Genomic DNA, 26,822 nt, shown 5'->3' on the forward strand with positions numbered 1-26,822 from the left:
ATATTATATTCATATTATCTTCATTCATAGCAGATAGACAATTCATTAAATTTTTTATTTAAAATTATATTAAGACGAAAAGAATAGTAAAGGAATGTAATGGAAAGGAGGGGGAACCAACTCGGCTTATGCTTGAGAAAAGAGGAAAATAAAGGAGACGAAGAAAGAATAAACTATATATATTTGTATATATATAATTTTAACGAAATGCCTGAGGAATATTGAAATATGAATTCCATGGGTTCCAGACTTTAATAAATTTAGCTGAAGAACCATTTAAAATGCTAGTTATATACTCCATTGAATAAACGGTACTTATGTAGTATCTGGGCTGCCGATTTTGAAATCGGGTCCATCGCATACGACCATATCGCATGCGATGCGATGGACCCGATTTTGCCATAGGATTCAATGTTAAAATGGACTGAGTCCATTTTAACATGGAATTCAATGGGAAAAGGAGTCATCGCATCGCATCGCACTGATTGTATGCCTTAAGTTAAGGCATACAATCAAAAAATCGGCAGCCCAGATACTACATAAGTACCGAATAAACATGCCATATTTTATTAATTATTTCATTCAAAGTTGGCAGTTCTGACGATTTCCAATGACTAGCAATACAAGTTCTAGTCGCAAGAACTATATGCATAAACAATTTATTTTGAGCCTGATTAGCCTCTGGGATGTTCATGGAAAGGAGAAAATATCCAGCTTTCAAAGGGACCAGAATTCCTAATATTGAGCTAATTAACACATTAATTTCTTTCCAAAGTGGAATTAAAACTGGACAATTCCACCATATATGAAGAAATGTGCCTTCCATACATTTACATCTCCAACAAATAGAGGAAAATTCAGAATTCATTTTGTTAAGTTTAACTGGGACATAGTACCATCTGTATAATAATTTGTACGCATTTTCTTTTAGTTTTACACATATTGAGCTTGAAGAAACATTTTTGTGAATTTCTGACCAGTCTTCATCGTCTAAAGGCTCTCCCAGGTCTTTTTCCCATGCCAATTCATGTAAATCTCTTATATTTGAACCTTGTTTTAATAATAAAGGATATAATGTTGATATAAGGCCCTTAGTGTTTGTTCTGCAATAAACTAAATTTTCAATTGGAGTCATGTTTCTAGCAGTGATTTGTTGTTTTGTCGATAAATGAAAGTACCTTATCTGGAGATATTGAAAAAATTTGTTATGAGGAATTGAATGTAGAGCTTGAATATCCGCAAAACTCGGAAAAATCGTATTTTTAGAAATATCATTTAGAAAGCGAATTCCACTCTTCCACCAATACTCATAAGAATTTGTCTTTGTTCCCGGTTGAAAGCTGGGATTGTCAAACAATGGAATTAATGGACTAGGCAGTGGAGCAATGTTGTATTGTCTATTACATGTATCCCATATATCTAAATTAAAAGAAATTATTGGGTGATTTTTAAGAGTTTTTGGTTGTGTTCTTTTGGGCAACCATAGTAATGAAGAAATAGAGTGCAGGTTAAGGACGTTAGATTCAATTTCCACCCAAACTCTTTCTATTTTCGGTCTGTTCCAAAGAATGCATTGAGACAATTTTGTAGCCAAATAATACGATCTAACGTTAGGGACCCCTAGGCCACCCTCCGATGGACGCTTTTGAAGTATTGAGTAATTTACTCTCGTTTTTTTTATAGACCAGATAAAATTCGTAATATTGCGTTGCAAAAATTTAAAAACACACGTCGGAACCCTGACTGGTAAAGTTTGAAAATAATAAAGTAAGCGAGGGAGAACATTCATTTTAATTGCATTGACCCGACCGATCCATGAGATATAATATCCTCCCCAGATTTTGAGATCATTTTGTATCTGTGCAATTAGTTTGGGGTAATTAGCATCATAAAGTTTCCAATAATTTCTAGTAATGGATATACCTAAATGAGAAATACGTTGTTTTTGCCATTTAAAATTGAAAGTAAGCCCCAATATGTCTTTATCTTTTTGTGAAATATAAAAATCCAGAATTTCTGTTTTCTGTTTATTTTATATCCGGAAATCACTCCAAACTCTTCAATTTCTTTGAACAAATGTGGAAGGGACTGCATTGGGTCTGAAATTGTTAGCAAAACATCATCCGCATACAAAGAAATTTTGTATTCTGAGTTCCCAATCTTAATTCCTCTAATATTTGGATTTGCTCTTATACGCGCTGCTAATGGCTCTATTGATAAGGCAAAAATTAATAGTGAAAGGGGACATCCCTGGCGAGTACCATTAGAGATTAAAAATTGTGGAGACCTAACTCCATTGGCCAATACATTCGCTTTTGGTTTATCATAAAGGGACACAATTCCTTTCAGAAATCGACCAGTTAAACCCACCGATTGCAGGGTCTCAAACATGAAAGGCCATTGTACCCGATCAAAGGCTTTTTCAGCATCAAGACTTTGTACCAATGTTGGTGTCTTTTGTTTATGGATTTCATGAATTAGATCAATCACTCGTCGTGTTTTATCAAACGCTTGTCGTCCCGTTATAAAACCTACCTGATCTGGGTGGATCAGATTTGGAAGCAAAGGACCCAATCTATTTGCCAAGACCTTCACAAATATCTTAATATCCACATTAAGTAAAGATATTGGTCTATATTTGGTTACTAAGAGTGGATCCTTTTCTGGTTTTGGAATCACTACTATATTGGCCAAGGTTGTCAGGGTGTCATTACTAAGAGTGGATCCTTTTCTGGTTTTGGAATCACTACTATATTGGCCAAGGTTGTCAGGGTGTCATTTAATAAATCATTAAAAAAAACTATTAGGAAAGGAATAAGAACAGATGCACATTTTTTATAATATTGAGCTGTAAACCCATCAGGTCCCGGTGCCGAGGAGGATTTAAGGCCTTTAATGGCTGCTTGAATTTCTCCCTCTGTAATATCTGCATTTAATCCTAAAAATGTTTCCTTATTTAAAGAAGGAAGTAACCCTTTGTTGAAAAAATCTGTGAGAGATGGATTACCAGTTACTGAGTTTTTTGGCATATTGGGATTACCATTCTGATTGTATAGTTTTTCATAATAAGTGTGGAACTCTTATTATTTTTTCAGGGTCATAAATAATTTCATTTGAGTCAAGTTTTTTGATTCTAGTGATCAAAACTAGACATTTTTTTTTTCGTCAATAGTTTTTAATTGAAAATATTTTGTTTCGTTAACCATGGAAAGGGAGAGGGTACAGAAAATGGGGGGGGGGGGGAGTCCGAATATACTACATCAATTTAACAGTATACATTTTAGTTGACATTATAGACAGCAAAACCAGTGGTATAATCAGTGTGACAATAAAACAGATAGGGAAATAAGCTGCTCAGAATTGTTAGCGGGGTTAGTCTGTACCAAGCATATTGTCTAGACCTTCTTTAGAAATCGAGTATTTGTGCCAGCCCATCCATTTAGTTGCTGAAGAAATGGATTTAGAGGGGTGTGGTGGGCCTGAGGTTTCCATTAGATATGCATAGTGGACTTTACAGATAATCTTTGCTAAGGGTGGGGGATGAGGTCTTTTCCAGTTTTGAGCTATCGCTGCTCTAGTGGCTATTAGTATATGTCCAAGGACGTATCTAGATGTGGTGGAAATAGTCTCTGGGTAGATGTGGAGTAGAGCTAATGAGGGTGACATCGGGATAGGTGTTTCCAGGATTCTAGAAGCTAAAGCAAATACATCTCTCCACAGCTGGTGGATTTTGGGGCATGACCAGAATACATGGAAACTATCTCCTATCTCTGCACATTCTCGCCAGCAGTACTTGGAGACTGATGGCCAAATCTTGTGAAGCTTGGCCGGTGTGAAGTAGAGACCGTGTATTAGTTTGAAGTGCATCTCTACGTGGTTACTGCACTTGGACATTGAGTGAGATGATTCGTAGATCGTTTCCCACTGTTTTTGTGTGAGCGAAAGGTTCAAGTCTGACTCCCATTTCACCTGTGAAGGCGACTTGGTGTCCAACTCGTCGCTATTTGCAAGTGTGTACCAAAACTTAATAGAGCTCCTAGTGTTACCTGATGCAACCTTAGTCATGAAGTCTGGGGGTGGGAGAAGCAACGGTCCCGAAGTGCGAAGTGAGCTTGTTATCCAGTGGATAATGCGGTTGTAGGAAAATAGCTCTGTAGGGGGTAGGTCGTGTTGAGTTTGCAAAGTGGTAAACGGGGTCATTTGAGTACCGTCTACTATCTGTGAGATATTGTCAACACCTCGAGAGGTCCATCCAGTCAATGTCAAGTCAGGGATTATGGCAGAGAGGGCTCGCAGGGATAGGACTCTAGTTGGTAGGGAAATCTTCCCTGAGAGGATCAAGACTTCATCCCATGCCCTCAAGGAATTCTTGATTGCACATGGAAGGTCATAAGCTAGCGGTCTCTGTTGAGCAGGGATCCACAACAAATCAAGTAAGGGAAGCCAGGGGTACATTTGTCTCTCTAGGTCCACCCAAGGTTTTGTATCTGATGGTAAAGACCAATCACAAGCCTGAGCCACTAAGCTCGCCAACTGATATTTCCTCAGATCCGGCACTGCCAAACCTCCAAGTCTCCTACATCTAGTTAGTCGCGAGTATGCTATCCTAGGGGGTTTTCTCTTCCAGATGTATTTAAGAACCATGGAATGTATTTGACTGATAACTTTTTGGGGAAGTATATATATGGTATGGAACGGAAGAGATACATTAACTTCGGTAAGATAGACATTTTAAATGCAGCTATCCAACCCATCCACGAGACCTCCAGACTCATCCATCGCTGTAATAGTTGATCTATTTGGGATATGAGCGGTTTATAATTAATATCTACAGTCGATGAGAGGTCATTGGGGATGCGAATACCAAGATATATAATAGTTTGTCTTCCAGTTATATCTATAAAGCTGTTTATACTGGGAAAGTTTATGGGTATCTACATTAAATGGGAGCGCTTCTGTTTTAGAGGTATTAAGTTTGTAAAATGATGCCGCGCTATAGTTCTGTATAGTCTCGTGAATGACAGGCAGAGACGTTGCTGGTTTTGTAATAAACAATAAAACATCATCTGCAAACAGGCTCAATTTGTGTATAGAGGACCCCACTTTTATCCCTGGAAAGTCCTGCAATTGGTGTATTGCTATAGCTAGGGGCTCTATAGCCAACACATACATAAGTGGGGACAGTGGACACCCCTGTCTAGTGCCATTTGAAATCTTAAAAGGGGATGAAGAAAAGCCATTACTAAAGACAGATGCTGTTGGGGAGCTATAAAGAGCTAAAATGGAAGACAGTATGCCACCTCTTAATCCGATTTTCGATAGTATTTCCCTAAGAAACCCCCAGTGGAGCCTGTCAAAGGCTTTTTCGGCATCAAGGGCAAGGAAGATAGCCTCCTCACCGCTTTTCGCAACGTATTCTGCCAGGTCAAATACTAGTCTCGTGTTGTCCGTGGATTGTCTACCTCGGACAAAGCCAGCTTGGTCTGGGTGAACAATTTGGGGGATTAGGGGGGCTAATCTATTAGCTATTAATTTAGAGTAGATTTTAAGGTCGGTATTGAGTAGTGCTATCGGCCTATAGTTTGAGCAAAGGGACGGATCCTTGCCCTGCTTATGGATAGTGATTATACGGGCATGTAGCATTTCTTCGGGGAGTGAGCTACTATCTGTTGCATGCCTATATAGCTGCGTAAGCAAGGGTAGTAACACTGGGCTGAACTTTTTAAAGAAGGCATTAGTATACCCATCTGGGCCAGGGGCCTTCCCATGGGGCAGAGACTTGATAACCAACTTTATCTCTTCCTCAGTCCATTGTGAGTTGAGGGAGTCTAGTATCGTGGAGGGTAAGCTCGAGAGGGGGAGGTTCTGTAAGAAGGAATTTATTAAGGAGGGGGAGGGTTGTAGTGTGTCTTTGTCAGTATTAAGATTATATAGCTTTTTATAAAAGTCGGCAAATGCTTCTGCTACAGTAGCATTTGGTTACGAATTGAAACCAATTCACGTTTCAGCATGCGAGAAGGTTGTGATCTATTTAGGGACTCAACCTGGAGTAAGCGACTCTCCAGGTCTTCCTGCTTTTGGAGATATTGTCTTTTAAGTCTGGCTCCTGTTTGGATAATTATCCCCCATAACACTGCTTTCAGGGCACACCAGTGTGTGGGTATGGATGTGTCTAGGGGTTACTTGGTAGCTAAGTAGGATGTCAGGGCCTCGTTGATGGTTGTGAGAGCTTCTGGGGACTTTAGTATATAGTCTGGAAGCCTCCAAGGTCGGGGTGGCATCCTGGAATGATGTAACTTCCAAGACCAGGACACAGCTGAATGATCCGACCACACAACTGGGGTAATAGATGTCTTGGAGGTATGCTGAAGGGTCCACTTATCTAGTAAGATAAGGTCTATGCGGGAGTAGGAGTTGTGTACATGGGAGAAAAAGGTGTAGTCTTTGACTGAGGGGGATTTGACCAGCCAAACGTCATAAAGGTCGAATTCAGTCAGCAAGCGATTCAGAGGGGTTTGGGGTCTTTGCTTAAGAAACATGCTATGCATTGGTGTAGATTTATCTAGCTTCTCGTCCGGGACTAAATTGAAGTCTCCCATAATAACTAGGTGGCCTTTTTTGACTTTCTGGACAATTTCTAACAGTTTGCGAAGAAAGGGGATTTGACCAGTGTTTGGGGCATACAAAGAGACAATTGTGATTAATTTGTCTTCTAATTTACCCACTAAAATCAGATATCGGCCGTCTTTGTCTGAGATTTGAGATATTAAATCAAATTGTACAGTGTTGTGGAACAAGATAGCTACTCCCTGTCTCTTAAACGGGTACAGTGTTGTGGAACAAGATAGCTACTCCCTGTCTCTTAAACGGGTACAGTGTTGTGGAACAAGATAGCTACTCCCTGTCTCTTAAACGGGCCATTGGAAAAATAGCCTGTGGGGTATCGTGAGTTGCGGAAAGCCGGAGGGGCTTGTGCTATAAAGTGAGTCTCCTGTAGACCCACTACCCTGGCCTTTTCTCTATGGAATGTTTCCAGTGCTTGACGTCTTTTGTTTGGGGTGTTGAGCCTATGAACATTCAAAGAATAAAATTTAATCATTGCTAAATCTCAGGTCAAGGAGGTACAGTTTATAGACGGACTTCAAAGGGATGGTGGGGGTGACAGGAACACTGAGGCAAGGGGGGAACATAAGACAAAAACATGGGAAGAAAACAGAAAGACATATAGGAGGATTAACTGAAATGGCCCTAAAACTAGGACCAGAGTGTTTGTCGCCTTCAAAAACTGGCGACAAAACAAAAAACATTGGGGGTGTGGTCCCTGATGGGTCCTAACAGGATGTTCATATAACAAATAGGTTTACAACATCGCTATAGATTACTCATAACAACATACGAATTGAGGTTAACTAGAAACAATGTGCTAAGACATAGTGCATGAACTGAATTGTATGATACCTGGCTATCCATAGTACTCAGCGGCCTACATGGAGTCTGGGTATAATCCACCGGATACCATAACGATAGCGGTGATCCTATGGAGCACTAATAGCTAAAGAGACTTCGGTAAAATTACAATCAAACTTAGAATATGTTAAGCACCAAACAGCCCAAGTCGGTAGTGAGAGAAAGACACGTTACTTTGTTGCGGCAGTGGAGACAACCTGTATATCCACATGGGTGTGGCGAGACATCAGTCATCTGGCCGGTGGGTTGTGGCAGTAGGTTTAAGAGCTGGAATCGTGATGTCCCAATCAGCCAAGAGCTTGACTCCAGCGTCAAAGGAGGAAATGACATACGAGGAGGACTCATATCTGATTATGATCTTTACAGGGAATCCCCATCTGTACTGTATGTCATTGTCTCGAAGAGCTGACGTTATAGGTTGTAAGGCACGTCTCTTGGCAAGGGTAAATTGTGACAGATCGGAATAGATTTGTAGACCGCCGAGAGTGTCAGATCCCTCTGCCAGTCTTGCGGCTTTGAGAATATCTTCTTTAATATGAAAGAAGTGAATTCTAAGAAGCACGTCTCTCGGGAAATTGGAGGAGTAGTTCCCTCTGGGTTCTGGCAGCCGGTGTACTCGGTCAACAATCAGTTCTTGTGGCGTGGCTGTTGGTAGCAGTCTCTTGAACAATTTGGTGACATAGTCTCTCAACTCTGCGGGAGCAATCGAGTCAGGGACTCCTCTGATTTTAAGGTTGTTTCGTCTCGATCTGTCCTCCAGGTCAGCCAGCTTATCACGCATCGAGACAACTTCTTCCTGTAGTTCAGCGTGGGAGGTAAGAAGGTCATTATGAGAAGTCATTAATTCTTGCATCTTTGATTCCAAATGGTCCGTGCGACCCGTGATTCCTCCCAGATCGGCTCTAAGTGTTTGGATTGAGGATTCTAGGTTGGTGATTATGTCGGCCCGAAACACTGTGAACAGCTTGAGCATGGACTGTGTTGAAAGTGGCGCCTGTGGGTCTAGCTCCATTTCCAGGTCAGCCAGGGGGTTGGAGGATGAAGCCTTGGGGGAGGTGTTAGCGGTGGGAGTTGACTTCAGTGGGGTCGAGGAGGAGCGTCGCCCCTGTGTAGATGTCTCCGTGAACTGTATAGGAGTGGGTTGCTTAGGGGTTTTGCTCCCTCTTTTTCCAGGCATGGTAGAATCAAAATTAGAAGCCGGTCTAGGATTAAATTATAAACTGCAGAATTGAGAGACCGCGTGGCGGTTATTCGTATGTTAAGTAAATAGCATGTATAAGCAGGTTAGGAGGTCATTCCATCTTGCTTGTCACCATGTAGTTAAGCTGAAGGATCCATGGGGGGGGTACTAGTGGTCCATCTTCACTGTGGAACAGTCGGCATGATGATACGTGAGGTGAAGTCTCACCTCGGGAGTGTTGGCAGACACCTAATGCACGTCTCGGGGGCTTAGGGGTTAGCCCACTAGGAGATGTGGGATAGAGCCCACTCTGGTTTTAGGTGCTAATAAGGCCCGAGAGGATATCCAAGCTTCTGGCTGGGACTATCAACCACAGTCCAGCCTGTGGGCGGGTGTAATAGGTAGTTGTTGCAGAGCGCCAGATAGATAAAGGGAGGCAGAACAATGTCCCCAGTCCCGACAGCAGTACTCAAATAGCTAGGAGGGATCAGCGGCCTCACATGCTGTCTCTGTGATATACAGCAGAAGGCCCCAGGGGAATTCCGCCAGTGGGCCGGCAGGTGTATCCCCACCCGGTGCTGTGGCAGCTCAGTGAGGCACAGGCAGGGAGCTTGCCCTGTATAACAGTGGATGGGGTCCCCTCTGCCCACGATCCCCAAGTAATCACCCCGCCGGTCAGCCAGACCAGGGGTGCCAGACAGGCTAAGGAGCTCTGCCCCACCTAAGATGGCCGCCGGGTCTGCTAAGTGTGGATCCCCTGTACCTCTAACCTGTCACCCGCTGCGATCCGGGTATTTGGGAGACTCAGAGTGGTCTCCGCTGCTGTGGGAGGGCGACGCCAGTCCCCCAGGGTCTTCTGGATGCTGCAGGGGGGTTCGCGGGTGACGCGCTCGCCGTGGAGCCCGAATCGGCTCCAAAATCGAGTCCCCGGCTTCCGGCTAAGGGTAGGCCGCAGTCCGCAGCAGCCGTAAAAACGGCTCCCCAACTCCGCAGCTTCGCCCCCGGTGCCTCTCCGGGTGTGGGAGGGAGAGCTGGCTAGGTGCCAGCCGCCTGTCAGAGCCGTCTGGGGCTCCAGATGATGTCGGTCAGCCGGAGCTGTGTGACAGTGCGTCTGATCGGCTTCCCAGTCAGGCCACGCCCCAAACTAGACATTTTTTTCTGCTTGAGCTTATTCGCTAAGACTGAATCTGACTTATCTGACTTTTCATAGAATTTTTGCTGAACTTTTTTAAGAAGATTTGCAGATCTACGGGATAGAATTGTGTTAAGTCTGCCCTTTAAAGTGTTAATTTCTAATAGTAATTCTGGTCTAGGAAGTTTTTTATGTTGGTTTAGGCGCGTTGAGATTTCCTGCTCTAAATACAAAATCTCTTTTTGCGACTGTTTTCTTCTGAATGCTGTTTTACTAATCAATGAGCCCCTAATAGTTGCTTTGTGTGCCTCCCAGATTATCCCTTTTGACATATTCTCAGTGGTATTTATCTTAAAAAATTCTTCAATTGCTGCTTTTATATCTTCTAACATGGAAGGATCTAAGAGTAGGTTATCATCTAGTCGCCACGATCTTGATTTATGCTGAAAAGTTAAGAGAATCGATAAGAACATAGGGGCCATCATTATCAGTCCATGAAAAAGGGGTAATCCCCGCTCTTGTGACCGACGAGGCAATAGATCTAGAGATCAGAATCATATCTATTCTTGAGTAAATTTGATGTGGGCCAGAGTAGTGAGTATAATCTCTGGCCATCGAGTTTTTAAAACGCCATGTGTCTAAAACAGATAGTTTGGCCAGACTAGCGTTTAGGTAATCGGAGAGGTATGCTACTTCAGGAGAATGCTTTAGCGGATGTGCTGATTTTTTATCAATGCTTGGTTCTAAGACTGAATTAAAATCACCTCCTATCAAAAGATGTCCTTGAGATACTTTTTCTATTATTTTAAATAATTTTGTGAAAAAAACTTTCTGGTTGGCATTAGGGGCGTAAAGATTAATTAGTGTGAGATTAATTTTTTTCTAACCCTATTGAGCCTATTAATATAAAAAATCTACCCTCAGAATCCTCAAACTTTTTCCCTAGAATGAAAGGGACATTTTTAGCAAATAAAATAGCTACTCCTCTTTTTTTACATGAAGCTGATGCAAAATATGTTTGTTGGAAATATTTTCCTTTTAATTGACTGTGAATTGTGTTTCTTGTAGCAGTGCTATGTCTGCCTTTTTCCTTCTGCGTGCACTTAATAGTAGACTACGACGTTTGGGCGAATTTAGTCCATTTACATTTATAGAGAGTATTTTTAGTCCCATGTTTTGAGTTGTTCTATTTTTCACAAAAAAAAAAAAAAAAATTATATATATATAAATATAAAGGGGGGGAGCTCAAGCCGGGTTGGTTAAAGGGTTTTAGGAAAGAAGTAAGGGGAAATAAAATGTGTAGTTACAGAACTACAGCAACAAATCAAACTATAATAGTTTTACAAGACGAAAAAATTAAAAAATTAAAAAAAATACAATATTAAAGAAAAAATAGTCTTACAATCTTCAAAACCCTAAATATTGTAGACCCTTTGCCAAGGGCCCAAACATTTAAATAATATATTAAAATCTCATAAGGATTTAGGGGCCGTATATATATATATGTCTATGTTTGCACACACACACATATATATACAGTTGATTACGGGGCGTGTAATAGCAGACCTCTAGGAGTTTTCGTTTTTGAAGTAGAGGCCCTTATTAGACCCTTCTTCTAGAAGTAGAAGATTACTTTCCGAAATTTTATGAATGGTGAAACAGTGTAATGGACAAGGAGTTTAAGATGACATCACAATCCTAAATCATTTTTTAATAAGATTACGATACCTAATGATTCTCCTGGAACATTTTTAGTATTAAATACCAAAAAGATGTCCAATTTGCTTTAAAGTTTCCCAAGTTTTTGAAAGGTTTTAAGCAATTTAACTATATTTGTGCATTTGGACCATGTACTCAAATATTGATGGAACGATCTATAAAAATTAAAGCATTCAACTTTGTTTAAAAGTGAGTATAAACTATACAAAAGAAGAGTACTATTCAATTTTAAAGTTTTCTCAACCCTCTAAGAAAGAAAGTCCTTATTATAAGGACAATAAGAACTATATATTTTGATTGACAAAGGTCACCCATACCTGTATAACTAATCTACCTCATTTTCTAACATTTTCTCCTCTAAATCCTTATCTTACAGATCTTTTAAAGTGACTTATATAATTTTCCTTCTAGATTTGCAAGCCTGTTAGTTATAATAGAAAGAAGAAAAACGTTCAATATTGCAAATATCTCAACCTTAAAAGAAAGACCTTATCATATGGACCAAATTTTTAAATGAGAATATGAACTATACCTTTTATGATTTACAAAGGCCACCTATGTCTGTATGACTAATCTACTTCATTTTCTAACATTTTCTCCTTCAAATCTTTAATATATAAAGAATTTTTAAGGTGACTTATAACATTTTCCCTCTAAATTTGAATGAAACAGAGAAACCTGAGAAGTTTAGTGGATAGTTTAAGAAAACCTTGAGTAACCCTGAAAAGTCATTTAGAAAATTCCAAGGTGACTCATAACATTTTCCCTCTAGATTTGAATGGAATAAATAGAAGTCAAACATTCACTTTTACAGTCTTCTCAACCTCCCAAGAAAGACCTTATAATGTAATAATGACAGGAACTTTGAGCTGTCCTATAGTTTTATACTAGAATTGTAAGTGAGTGAGATGAATTTAGAAATTAGTGAATGGTTCAAGAAAACAGAAAAACCCGAGAAAATTAGTGAATAGTTTAAGAAAACAGAGAAACCTGAAAAGACTATTAAACATTTTGACGGAGAACAAGATTATTTATCTTTCATCAACGCTGAGCTTATATTTCTGCTAGGAGATGAGTTCTCATTTCCGTCCTTTCTTGTCGTAGACTTTTTGGACAGTGAGGCTAACGGTAGTCCTTGGATATGGTTTTCTTGGAGCGGCTCATGAACTGGTGGCTCTGGTGCAATTTTTAGGTCCTCCAGAATTTTCTGGCCTTGATCCAGATTTTTTGCTGTAAGGATAAGATTATCTTTCTGGACTTGTAGTTGAAAAGGAAAGTTCCAACGGTATTTCACTCCATGTTGACGTAGAATCCTAGTAATGGGTTGAAGGTCCCTCCTTTTTTGTATTGTAGATGGAGCAAGGTCTTGGTAGATTTGTATATCTGTGTCTTTAAATGTGATATAAGGTGAGTCTCTAGATGCCGCCATTAATATTTATTTTGTCCGATAGTAGTGTAGCCTTGTCACTATGTCTCTAGGTGGTTGACCTTGTAATGGTTTTGATCTCAGAGCTCGATGAGCTCTATCTAAAAGCAAATCTTCATCTCGAATATCTGGAAGGATATCAATAAACAGATATCGGAGAAAGATCGGCAGATCAGACGGGATGATACTTTCTGGAACATTCCTAATTCTTACATTATTTCTCCTCGATCTGTTTTCCATTTCTTCTTGTTTTTCTTTTAGATCGCTTATTTCTAAATATAAAGCAGAGATCTCCTTTTCCATAGAACCTTGGCATTTATACAGATCATCCGTTTTTGACTCAAGAACTTCAGTGCGCTTCCCAATAGAGCTTATCTCTGCTTTAAAATCTTCCACAGTTTTTTTAAGCTCAAGTTGAAAAGTCGATTTATTGCCTTCGACCAGGGTATCCAGCAATGCATGCATAGATGGATCAATGTTCCGAATTTGAGCAGAGTCAGGTGAAAAAGAGTTATGTCTAACTGACAACTGAGTGGGAATTTTATTTTTTTGGGTAGACATATCTGCGTCTAATGCTGCTGAGACTTTCCTGAGTCTGTTGGGCATAATCAAGTCATCCCTTTGGACTACTGTAGTCCAACACTGCTTCACTTTAGAGCTATGTTCAAGGATTAGGGCCTCTATGGGGACAGATTTAGCTCATGTTTAAGCTTATATCTTATAGATTTCTTCCCCTCGTTTAAATAATTGGGCAATTGAATTGTTTTGCCAATTGGACAGTACCAATTTTTATTGCTTTCTAGCAATTTAACTCAATTTAACAGTCTAATAACAGTTTTGATATTTCTCTCTTTGCACTGAAATATCAGACTTTTTGGTAATTTCTGTTGTGCAATACTTTAAGTTTCACTAATAATTATTTCTGTGTTTATGTACAGTTCTGTGTGTTTACCAGAGCAATGCTAAATGACTTGTTGCATATTTATTTTTGGTCACTAGGTGGTGCTGTTTATCCATGTATATATTGAATTCAGTTAATAGCAGGCAAATAATTCAGCACTTTGTCTTTTAAAACAGCTTTTTTTTTTTTTTTTAAGCTTTATATTTTCCCAAACCACCTTTTCTTTGCTACTGACGTATTTGATTTCTCAATTTCCAGCCGTAGCTGAACCATATGTTTGTACAATATTAAATCTGAGAAATTATATTAGGTGAATGTAGTTTTTATCTTGGCAGATGACAATAATGCTGCTTTCCCACTGCCTACCCGGGTAAAGACACGTTTTTTTTAAACGGGTCTTTACCCGGGTAAGAGCCACAAAGACCCTTTCCCACTGCAGCTTTTAAACAGTAAATTACCGTTTAAAAGCAGTAAATGTCCCATTCACACTTACCCGTGTAAACCACAAAGCAACACGTTTAAACTCTCTAGTAAACGTTGCTTGTCATTAAAAACATCACATGCACCAATCATGTTCTTAACCTTTATTATTATTATTTCTAAATACCGTTTAAAACCCTTTCCCATTGCCCAAAAAACGGCTCTTACACGGGTAAAACACTTCTTTTTACCCGGTTAACAAATACCGGTATTTGTTACCCCGGTAAAGCAACCTGGAGCTTTCCCACTGCAGCTCTAGCCGTTTAAAAAGGCAAAAAAACCGGCATTTTACCGTGTAAAGCCTGCAGTGGGAAAGGGGCATAAGTCTGTTAACTAGTTTAGTTGACTCCTTTAGTCAAATAGCCCAACCAATATCCAAGCTATGGAGAGCTTACATGGAAACATTCAAAGTCCATCCAAAATGGCCGCTGTAACTGTACCTAACAGCTAGACTTAACTGCGTCACAACTTATTAAAAGCATTACTTTGATAAATATGTAGTTTAATAGAGAAATCCCAGCAAGCGATTATCCTCCTTGATATTTTTTTTGTGAGGGCTGCTCTTTACATGGTCCCTGCAGCTGTTTTGAAGTAGGAGGGGGATGAAGCTGGCAATGGAGGTAAAATGGCGGGTACGACAGCACTTCAAAGGTTTTGTGACAGAAATGTATGTGTCACTGGCTGAAAGTTGGGCTGAGCTGAGGGACATCTGCGGGCATCTTTCTTCTCTGATTGCGCCTTGACGTCTATTGCACCCAAGATATTTCCTGCAGCTGTCCTTATCTGGGAGGGATAATGCAGGCTGTAGTAACAAGATGGCGGGCGCAGCAGCTCACCAGGCCGGCGGTGAGTCAGCGGCAGTCTGGAACAGTCGCGATGGGCGGCGACTTGACTTCTGCAGCGCTACTTCGGGTCGGCCTCACTAATTGAGGTCCCGGCCTGTACTTCAGAGACAGGTCGCAACCCGCAAAGAAGCCTTGTGCTTCTCCCGATTCTGCGACTGCTGTCTCCTGCGGAGCGGGTGATAGGGAACGCCTTAAATACTATTTGGGCAATGAAAGGGCAAGGCTGGGAGGGTTCAGGCATAGAGAGATACTCGGGGAATCGGGAGCTCCGGTCAGATACGTCTTCCTCTCATGGCTGCCTGGCCACGCCCCCCGTGGTAATGTATGTCAAAATTTACTTACATACTGTATGCACAATGTAAATATCAAAAATGTTTGCATGGTTATTTTTTGTTTATAATCACTTGCTAATGATAGCTTGTACAGACACACCCAAGTAGTAACTTGAGAATGCTAAACTGAAACCTTTTCAAATACTTGAATCACATGTAATAAATAGCTCCCTTGTAGCATAAGGTTTTGTCTGCTTAACTCTGGTCAGACTCATGTTGCAAGTCTGGGGCAGAAAAGTATCACAATTCTGCTATAGAAGGTAAAGGTATATAGGGTGTGTCATAAAGATCTCCCACATGCCCCACCAGGTAGTAATAGTAATTCCGCCTCTGGAAACATTTCATACTACTGCTGCCACCAAATGCTGTATGGCAGGGCCGAAACTAGGGTTTCCGGCGCCCGGGGCAAGGAAGTCATTTGGTGGCCACCCCCCTCCCCGCTGACAACATACATACCTGTGTGCAGGGGGTTTGGGGACGGGCAGCGGGGTTCCGGGGACTTGTGTAGCCGCTGTAGCGGCAGCTTGACTCTGTCCGTCTCCTACTAGCGCGGCGGGAAGCGCTGATGACTTTAAAAAGACATGCCGGACGCTGATTGGCTGAATTCAGCCAATCGGCGTCCGGCAAGTCTTTTCAAATTCATCAGTGCTTCCTGCCGCCGTGCTAGTAGGAGACGGACAAAGTCAAAGTAAGCTGCCGCTACAGCGGCTACACCAGTCCCCGGAACCCCGCTGCCTGTCACCGGACCTCCGCTGGCTGTCCCCGTACCTCACAGCGCCCCCCTCCAGCGCCTGATGCGCGTGACCCCCCAGCCCCCCTAGTTACGGCCCTGTGTATGGCATATTGTGAACTAGGGTTGGAGTGGAGGAGGGTGCGCCAAATTATATTTCTGCACCTGGGACAACCACTGAAATTGTTGCAGTCGTTTAAAAGTTAACCACATTTTCCAAAAGACTTGCAATTTGCTAATTACCCATTTTTAGCCTATCAAGTTATATTAAGTATATGTGTTATCATTAAAGGGTGAAATACATATCCCATTTTCTGATAATAATATCATGAGGAGTACTTAAAATATATAAATAACTCACCACGCCCACTGATGTAAATGCTGCCACAATATTTATAAGGGTTGGAATGATGTTGAACTTCCCAGCCTGTAGTAAAATAAATTGATAGAAATGAAAATGAAAGAGCTGAAAAAAGGATAAAAAGACTTAACAAATTCCTGGGCTATGCAGTAACGAAGCCCCAAGAAAACCTACACTAGGTAGACATATGACCATAACTCAAATATACACTGATGTTACGAGAGCATTGGCACCCATACATGGTACAATCCTGTTACTCAGCCTAATGATCAGCAGTTTAATAGTACAACTGGGCCATATACTGTACATAAGTGGTCAATTTTCACAATATACTAAGGGGGGTATTCAATGTGAGGGTCACAGCAGTCGAGCTTGCTCGACCGCCGTGACCCAGTCCCGTTCTTGGTCAGCTCGTCCGAGAACATGCAGGCGGGATTCAATGTCCTGCCTGCCGGGGAGCGAGAAGGGGGTGTGGCCGCGAGTTGCGGCCGGGAAGAGGGAAGCTGCAGCTGGCAGCTCGTCACTTCCCGGCCGTTCTCGGCAGAACAAGCCCGACAGCTTGTGATGTCGGGCTTGTTCTGCCGAGATACCCTGCTCAATGCTGTCGGGGAAGACAGCATTGAATAGGGCCCGGCAGGCATCTCCCTGATGGGAGATGCTCGCCGGTGATTGAATATCCCCCTAAGACTTGGAGAGAAGTAGACAATACCAGCCAGCCAGCTCCCAACTGTCATGTTATAGAATCTTTCTCCATGTTATCGCTCTGCAAGGCTTAGTACATAAATAGGAGTGTGCAGCATAAGGAGGTAGAATATTGGCTGAACTGAATGCAGGGGAAGCCACTAACAGCACAGGGATCAATGCACTTGGAAGGAGCTTAGCTAATGTTCGGCCATCTTGTAATGGAAACTCTCCACATCAACAGGACCAGCCAAGACCTGAAAGGCCAAGTCTGAAGTCCTGAAAGGTGGCTCCAGGAACCTAGCTAAAATAAGACTGATTAAGGACAACAGAGTGACATTAGAGGAAGAGGAAGCAGGTAAGAAATGATAGTGAAAGGCAGAGATAGAAGGAATAGAGAGATGGGAGTAGGGAGAGAGATGAGAAGGTGGGATGAAGAGTTGGAGTTAAAGGGATGGGAATACAGTAAGTGGGGGAGGGAAAAGATGGGTGGAAAAGGGGAGATGGATGAAAAAGACAGAGAGGGAAGGTAAAATAATATGGCAGAATGAAAGGGAGATGGATTAAAGAGACAGATATGGTAGGAAGGGGAAAAGATGGGAAGAAAGGTGGGACACGAAATAAAAAGGAAAAAAACTGCAATGTTGAACACGATAGCTAGAAAAAAACCGTGCCAGATTAAATACTAGAAAGATATTCGCCAAAAGGTGTCCCACATGCTAGTCTCATATAACAACATATGATTTACTGTATATGAACTTACGTTTCCATAAACAAGAACATCAATCCTAATGCCAAAAGCCTTGATCAGAGTCCGAAACTCTGAGCCATCTAAATTCATGTAGTATCGAGCAAACCTGAAACATATACCAACAATGTATTGAATATAACACATTTACAAATGTATGGGTTCCATTACTAAACCCCATTCTAAATAGCCTGTAGTCCAGCAGCAGAAGCAAACCGGTCATCTTAAATTCTTCAAACATTTCAACTTCTTTGCAATGAAAAAATACATATTTGCAAAGTGATTCAGCATCCCCAGAATGTGAAGTGCATTATACCTAAAGTTGTATCCTGGAGAAACATTGTTCTTTTCTGAAACACTGTCCAGTCTGGTAAAGCTGTAACGAGGAACGCAGAGATCCCAGGATTTGTCAAGGTCACAGAGCCAACCAATTTTAATACTCAGCACTCCACCCTGCAATAAGAAACACTGATATATTATTTAACCGTAAATCCAAAACTGGTACCTTTTTATTTATAAAAAGGCAAGGTACTTGTGGAGTATCACGGCTCCCATCGTATGGCATCGTATGCCATATGTAGTGGCATACGATGGCATACGATGCGATGCGATGTTTTACCGATTTTTGAGCATTTTTGCTCAAAAATCGTATGCCATCGCATGGCATTGTATGCCATATGTAGTGGCATACGATGTCATACGATGCGATACGATGTTTTACCGATTTTTGAGCATTTTTGCTCAAAAATCGTATGCCATCGCATGGCATCGTATGCCATATGTAGTGGCATACGATGTCATACGATGCGATACGATGTTTTACCGATTTTTGAGCAAAAATGGTCAAAAATCGGTAAAACATCGGATAACATCGTATGCCATATGTAGTGGCATACGATGTCATACGATGCGATACGATGTTTTACCGATTTTTGAGCAAAAATGGTGAAAAATCGGTAAAACATCGCATGGCATTGTATGCCATCGATGCGATACGATGTTTTACCGATTTTTGAGCCATTTTAGCTCAAAAATCGTATGCGATCGCATCGGATGCCATACGATGGCATCCGATGCGATGCGATGGCACCCGATTTTGCACTGAAATGCATCAGAATGCATTGAAATGTGTATTAAAGTAGTGAAATGCCCCCAAATGCCATTTTTCATAGTGCACCACCCCCAATATCAACGTCAACCCGAAGCGTGGCGAGCGCTGCGAGCCCGCGAGGGGCGGCGGTACGCATCCTACGACCTTTTCATACCCCCACTATCCACGTCGGCGTGGAGTTGAGAATAGAATAGTGTGGCGAGCGCAGCGAGCCACCGAGCCCGAAGCGTGGCGAGCGCAGCGAGCCCCGCGAGGGGACGCGGATACCTGTAAAGCCCGCGAGGAGACGCGTATAGCTGTGAAGGTATCCGCGTCCCCTCTTAGCACACCGTGTCATGTGAGAATGTTTTGGCATTGGGTGCCTTTTTGTTTTTTTTTCTGACAAAATTACATCTTATTGGAAAGGCAATGTAACTAAGACACTCGATGGGAGCGTGCTGATTAATTTGCTAGATGACACTTGTATACCTGTGAGTCTTTGAATCCGTACACAAAGTGCTAAAACTTTGTACCAGAAGATTTTTTTCCAATACAAGTTCATTTCTGCGCAGTATACAGACTTAAGGTCAGTGTGTATGGACAACAATGATGGGGAAAATCGATGGGCAATTTTCCCAGGGGTGGATGACTTTCCATAGCAGGATGCTATGGAAAGCCGTCCACCTCATCGCTCATCCGCTGGAAATACCTGCAGATGAACAGCGTCCGATGACGATGATATCCCACGCACTCTACATATTTTGAGCTGACAGTAGCTCAAGTGACGAAACAGCTACGTTCAGCTGAAAATTGCCCAATGGGTATGGGCCTTTAGTCACACATAGATATACCATCCTAGTGAGTTGCCATGGACAACTATATACTGTAAGGACTGAACATGCAAGGACTTTTGAAATTGTGTCATGTTGGTTTTTAACAATACATTTTTAATCATTTTGATTTTTTATTTTTTTTTAAATAATTTGTTAATTGTATTTGTCCTTAGCGCACTCAAATAAGACCCCTCCTATCTCTATCTCTGGGTCCTAACAGAGGACCTTTATTTGAGGTGCTGCTCCACTACCCAATAGAGCGGTTTGTGTCTTTTTTTTCTATTTATAGATATACAAGTGTATAAAAAATCAGCAGATTCTGTCCGTGCATCCTAGTCACATTGAGTTTTGATTAAGATGCATTCTCTGCAAAAAAAGATACCAGATGTTAGCAGAATTGCACTCTGCATTACTTATTGAAGCTAGACACATGGGTAAGTACATCTCACGTTGGCTATTTTTCTAGATAAACAGCTATAGTGTTCATTCTAGCACCCGCTAGGTTTGAAAACCCATGCAGTTTCTCTTCCCTGCCTAGGGTGTCAGTGTCTGCTGTGGTGTTTCTAGCACAGGTCTGGTTTGCATATAAGTGCTGATAGACAGACCACGCTGTGCTAGAAGCACTACAGCAAACAGTGACACCACAGACAGGGAAGAGGAACTGCATGGGTTTTCAAAGATAGCGGGTGCTAGAATGAACACTAGGCTATATTCAAGAATGGATCTTGTGACTTACTTGAATATATGCTGACATCGGACACATGAAGAGTGACTCATATTGGAATTGATTTTAAAAATATTTTATTGCATTATCAATACTATTAGGTGGTTAGCTATCCACTATACATAAATATATGGGGAAATCATTACACACTGTAGGGCAGATTCTGCATTGGGAATAAAGCAAAAAAAAAGTACTGTATCAGTGCATGTGGATAAACAATATAACATGCAAATACATTTTCTATTGCATGCAGGGATAATACTGGCTGCTTTTGCACCCAAATACTGGACAGCGTTATTTTTGCACCACAATTTCAGCTGGCCCTACACTTTAAGATTCTCAGTCCACCCAACCAGTATTGATAATCACTCTAGTTTTTTCATATATATATATATATATATACATATACATACATACACACACACACACACACACATATACACACACAAACACACCCCATACTGTATCCTGTCTACTGTATCTGACATTCCCTTAATATGTTGGTAACAGACCTTGTCTGCCAGAGCAGTGAAGTTCTGACCAGCAAGTCTGGCAATGTCTCCAAGCCTGAAGATTGGACAAAAGGGGGCCACGTCTGGATCATAGCGACAGTTCAAACTCGGCGGCAAATTCCCTCTACAAGAAAAGATTTAACATCATATTCTGAAGAACAATTCTGAAAAGTTCTGTTATATGTTATACTAAGTAGCACTATTTGCCGGGTGGCGGCGCGGGAAGCGCTGCTGAATTTGAAAACACTGGCCAGACGCTCATTGTTTTTTAATTCAGCAACGATTCCCGCGCCGCCACCCAGCAAATAATAATACTCAGTTCCCAGCTGCCGCACGCTGACTTAATGCCCAGCACCGCAGGGACACCACTGCCTGCACAGATGCCGCTTCCCGGACCCGGCTGCTGCATACAGGTGTGTGGCAGTGGTGCTTCACTGCTGTCATACACCTACGGATTGGACCAACACATCGTAGGTGCTATAAAGCACCCACGATGTGTCACTGATGGGTCCGATTTGACAGATTGTACCTGCAGCAGGTTCGATCTGTAGGGACCGCGCGTTGGGTCAATGGGGATCCATCTGTATTGGGCAAAATCGGCCCAAATCGGACAAGTGTATGGGCACCTTTACTGTGGATGTGCAAATCTCCTGAAAAATGGTCTGGCGGACATTTTTTCGGCAAATATTAATAGCGCTGAACTCCGAAGGGTAAGTATTATACAAATTGGTGCAGCGTGTGGACTTACGGGCCTGCACCCATTATAAATACACCCCTGGTGGTTGATAGAAGACTAGAATAGGTTTACACAAAAGGTAGACTTGCACATGGTTGACAGGCAAAAGGTCGACACAAGCAAAATATCAACATAAGTTTTTGGAATTTGTTTTTCATTTTTTTTTTTACTTTTTCATACTCTACCATTCCCAATCAGAGTTCACATAGATGGTAAAGTGTTCAAAGCTGAGCCACCTTGCCCAAAGTATGGCAAGCGAAGTGAGCCATGAGAGGGTATGCGGTACACTATTTTTGGGTACATGTGATGAACTGTACAAATGTACACCAACAACCTCTGAAAAACACATGTTGACCTTTTAATGTGTCATCCATTTGGTGTCTACCATTTAGACCATAACCGTCTTGAGGAGAGCCAAGCATCAGTTCTCAGTTTCTGTCAATTTAGTGTTCTCCAATCAAGGGGTAGATTTATCTGCAGTGCACCTCCTGTGATCAGCGTGTTGGCCATATATACAGCACAATAAACGGTACTTATATGTTAGTTGGGCGCCCACTAAGCTATTTGCTTAGTTTTCCGCGTGCGCTCGCCACACTATATAAATTCAACTCCACGCCGACATGGATAGTGGGGGTATGAGCGTACTAACTATAGTGGGCGCCCAACTAACATAAGTACCCAATAAACCAATATAGCTGCAGGGCCAATGCAAATGTCTGGACAACCTAGTTCACATTTGTACAAAGCTGCTGATCATTAAACAATATATCATCCATACAAACAATTGGGTATATCATTCAGTATGTAACCAGCATAAGGCATAGGAGTATGGATAAATTTAGTCAATAATAGATTTGGGTGTTTGTAATCCATGAGATAATAAGTTACCATTATTGCTCCATCTTTTTACATTGATCTAATACATGGTGACTTTGAATTCTCCAGCTCAAGCTGAAGGCATTTTAAGATAATGATAATTATGATATCAATTATACATAGTAAGGCATATAAATGTGAACAAAAATAAAAAGGAATTTAACATTTAAACTACTTTTTTTAAATTTGGTAATAAAGATTGACATGTACTCTTTAAAGTATAATTTTAAACATGTCCTGGCAAACAAATCAATAAAAAACGAAACAAACAAACCAATAAAAATTCCAATGAACAGTATCCTCTAGATTCTTATGCAGTCTTTTTGCTGTAAATCCAGAATACAGGGCCTCATTGCAGGGGAGACTAGTACCCCTTTTCCAACAGCCTAAATAACCCGGGTTTTTGCATGGGAGCGCGCAAAACATCGGGTTTGTAGGTGGTGTAAATGCTCTCATTTGAAATGATCCATGAGACCCAGCGTTTCAAAGCGGGTAGCGAGTTGGGTTAAACAAGGGTTCAACCCCACTCGCTATGCCGTGCAAACGGGTAACCCAAGTCAACACCGAGTTTTGTCCCACTTACCTCTCAAAGTTGAAAACTGGGAATCGCACACTGTTCTTGACAAAGATTGTGAAGTTTTCAGCTTCCATTAAAAGAGGCCTTAATATTAAGAGAAATATAGACATTAACAGAAATATAGGAAAACAGACCTAGCAAATAAGCACTCATTATACTTTAGCATAGCGGCAGATGGGTACTTGTGTATTAGCCGGCGTAGTGTTCCCGTGGCCAGCGTAGTCAGTCGGAAGTAGCGTAGTGTTCAGCGTAGTCTGTCAGAGAAGTAGCGTAGTGTTCCCGCGGCCAGCGTAGTTAGCGTAGTCAGTCAGAAGTAGCGTTGTGTTCAGCGTAGTCTGTCAGAGAAGTAGCGTAGTGTTCCCGCGGCCAGCATAGTTAGCGTAGTCAGAAGTAGCGTTGTGTTCCCTTTTATTGCTATTTGTTAATGTGATTTTTTCTCCTTATTAACAAAAATAATATCCACGCCAGCCCAAAGCGTGGCGAGCACAGCGAGCCCCGCGAGGGGACGCATTCCACGTATCCCGACCTGTTCATACCCCCACTATCCACGTCGGCGAGGAGTTGATTTTATAAAGTGTGGCAAGCGCAGCGAGCCACTGAGCTCGAAGCGTGGCGAGCCCCAGGATGGGACGCGGAACACATGTGAAGTAATCCGCGTCTGCTCACCACGCTTCGGGCTCGCAGGTTTGAAAATACCTCCTTTAATGTGCATAGGATGCACTTGCCCCCGTATACTGAACATCTGGATTCTAATCGCATCCTATTTTATCAAGTGCAAATTCAGTGGAATTTATTAATCCCCTATTGATTTACTATTGTTGAGGTTGAATTCAAGCCTGAATTGTATCTGGTGTTGGGTATGGATTGCATGGTCGACAGTCATTAGGTCAACATACTGCAAGATCGGCAGGGGTCTAGGTCGACATGGGACAAGGTTGACAGCTCATTAGGTTGACACAAGCATTAGGTCGACATGGTCTAGGTCGACATGGGGTTTTCCGCTGTTTTTGACCCGACACAGTCAACATGGACACCGTTTTAAGTGCACCACAACCCCTAGCATGGCTCACTGTGCTCGGCGTGCTAAGCTCGGCACACTAGAGTATTTTATTCTCCCACCACACCCTAGTCGGCACATGTCGGCTCAAAAACTAGTGAAAAACCCAGTGTCGACTTTTTGACTGTCGACCTAATGCTTGTGTCGACCTAACAAACTGTAGACCTTGTCCCATGTCGACGTAGACCCCTGTTGACCTTGCAGTATGTCTACCTATTGACTGTCGACCATCTTTAGGTCGACCAACCGACTGTATCCCCTGGTGTTAATCAGCCACAGAGCCTGTGGACCAAAGTGACATCAAGGCAACTGTATACACAGGACATACTGGGTTCTGTGCAGAAAGCTGAAGCCAGTACAAATGCTTTGGGGGAACAAGCTACACAAACAGGTAACACAGCACAATGAGAACAGTGGCAGGTGTATAGGAAAATGTTACACTGGGGTAGATGTATCAATGTTTGCTATGTGTGAGAGGTGACACTATTCGATATTCACTCACAATAGACCAGTCTATGGACTTAATTGGGTAAATATAATAAGATGGGAGTTCAATTGAAGATGGGATGTTGCCCATACCAACCAATCAGATTCTATTTCGTATTTATTTAGCACCTTCTAGAACAGGCATGTCCAAACTGTGGCCCTCCAGCTGTTGTGAAACTACACATCCCAGCATGCCTTGCTATAGTTTTAGCATTCCCTAATAGCAAAACTGTTGCAAAGCATGATGGGACTTGTAGTGTCTCAACAGCTGGAGGGCCATAGTTTGGACATGCCTGTTCTAGAAGATAATAGACAGAATCTGATTAGTTGCCAAGGGCAACATCCCATCGGCAACATCCCATCTTCAACCGAAATCCCATTTTAGTAAATTTAGCCCAATAAGTCTTTATGAATGAAACATGTTTTTATTCATGTGATTTCAGCATTCTATTATCCCATTAAAAATACATGTTCTGTTTACAACCAAATTGCATTTTGTTTCTATGTTTTTACTAAATAATTTGCGTAAGTTCCCATACAGGGGCAGGTGCATTATAAGCTCTACACACGTCGCGATTTAAGGGAATTTTTAAGTGATCTCATTAAATCGCTTAGAAAATTCCCCTACATCTCTGCGTGTGTAGAGGCATAGCGGTGCGCAGCCCCAATGCGTCACTATCACTGGGCAAGTAATATGCAGCATGCTGGAAAAATCTAGTTAATTGCCAGGTAAGGGCCACTGTTCTCAGTGGAGAACACCGGCCCTGACAGATTGCAGCATTCTGAGCAAACTAGCATTGATCAGAACTCTCACATTGTCGCTGTGTGTAGGTCCCTTTAAGCCTGGTCAAGTGATAAAGTGGTGATAATGCACTGACTGCAATCAACTCCTAAATGTCATTTTTTAAAACACAGCTGATTAGCTGGTGTGTTATCACCCTCCACTTTATCACTTTACCAGGCTTAATACATCTGCCCCATAGTTCTTTGTTTCAAATTTTATGTTTACAGTATAAGACCGTGTTCCCAAACTGTCTGCCGTGGCACCCTGGGGTGCCTTCAAGACACTTGCAGGGATTTCAACCCTGCTAGCTAGCATAGTTGCTCCCACGACCAGCTCAGGATACAGGCAGGTGTGAAAGGTACTTACCCGGACGTGAACCTGCTCGTCGCTCAGGGGACACGGAGCTGCCCCGCCCACTGCAGCTCTCCGTCGCTTTTGGCACACGGAGGTGCTGGGTGCCGCCCCCCATACCACATCGCCGCCCCCTCCCCAGCACCCGTCGGCACTCCCCCCACCCACCTCTCCTCCCTCAGACCAGAAAATGCATGGACTAGGCTGGTTTGAAAGGGGCCAACCTGGGAACGTCCCTGCATGCTCCGAGAACCATATTCTCAGGTAAGTCCCTGAATTTTCTGGTGTGAAAGGGGTATCCGTTAAACCTAAGGAGGACATAAAAACACAAATCATGTAATTTAACCCTTTAAGTGCCAAGTGAATTTGTAAAATTTGGTGTGAAAATTGCCAAGAAAACTTATTTATTCATCATAATGACCGGTAATGTTTACCGTTACATAGGAAATATATCAATTCAATAAAAAAAATGTGTAAAAAAATATAACAAATGTGAGCGACGCTGGCATTTTTAGAAGATATTTTGCATATCTCTCACAAAGATGTTGGCACTAATTTTTTGACCATCTTGGTCCAACTTGATGTTGACCAACTTGATGTTGGCAAGTTATTTTTTCTAAATTAGCAATAAGAAACTTTTGGCCTAGGGGTGCCCTGAAAAAACTCAGATACTCTAGGGCGCCATGATTGAAAAAAGGTTGGGAACCCCTGGCATAAGGAGTTCAAACCCACTTCTGTGAATGACAGTTATAGGCAGCACTTTTGTGGCCTGTTCTATAGATTTAATTCATACT

At 41.9% G+C, this 26,822-nt stretch overlaps 1 protein-coding gene across 1 annotated transcript in view; it reads right to left on the minus strand.

Moving 5' to 3' along the window:
* P2RX3 (purinergic receptor P2X 3) overlaps positions 1-26,822 on the minus strand; it is a 95,881-nt gene that overhangs the window by 16,956 nt on the left and 52,103 nt on the right. Inside the window, exons 6-10 of the mRNA XM_083145378.1 lie at positions 23,357-23,434; positions 21,162-21,285; positions 18,319-18,455; positions 18,018-18,111; positions 16,574-16,639 (exon numbers count right to left, since the gene is read on the minus strand). Coding sequence (XP_083001504.1) covers positions 16,574-16,639; positions 18,018-18,111; positions 18,319-18,455; positions 21,162-21,285; positions 23,357-23,434 — 499 coding nt within the window. The remainder of the gene's footprint in view (positions 1-16,573; positions 16,640-18,017; positions 18,112-18,318; positions 18,456-21,161; positions 21,286-23,356; positions 23,435-26,822) is intronic.

Source organism: Crinia signifera, chromosome 6 (assembly GCF_055691185.1).
Source record: "Crinia signifera chromosome 6, ASM5569118v1, whole genome shotgun sequence".
NCBI classification, from domain to species: Eukaryota; Metazoa; Chordata; class Amphibia; order Anura; family Myobatrachidae; genus Crinia; species Crinia signifera.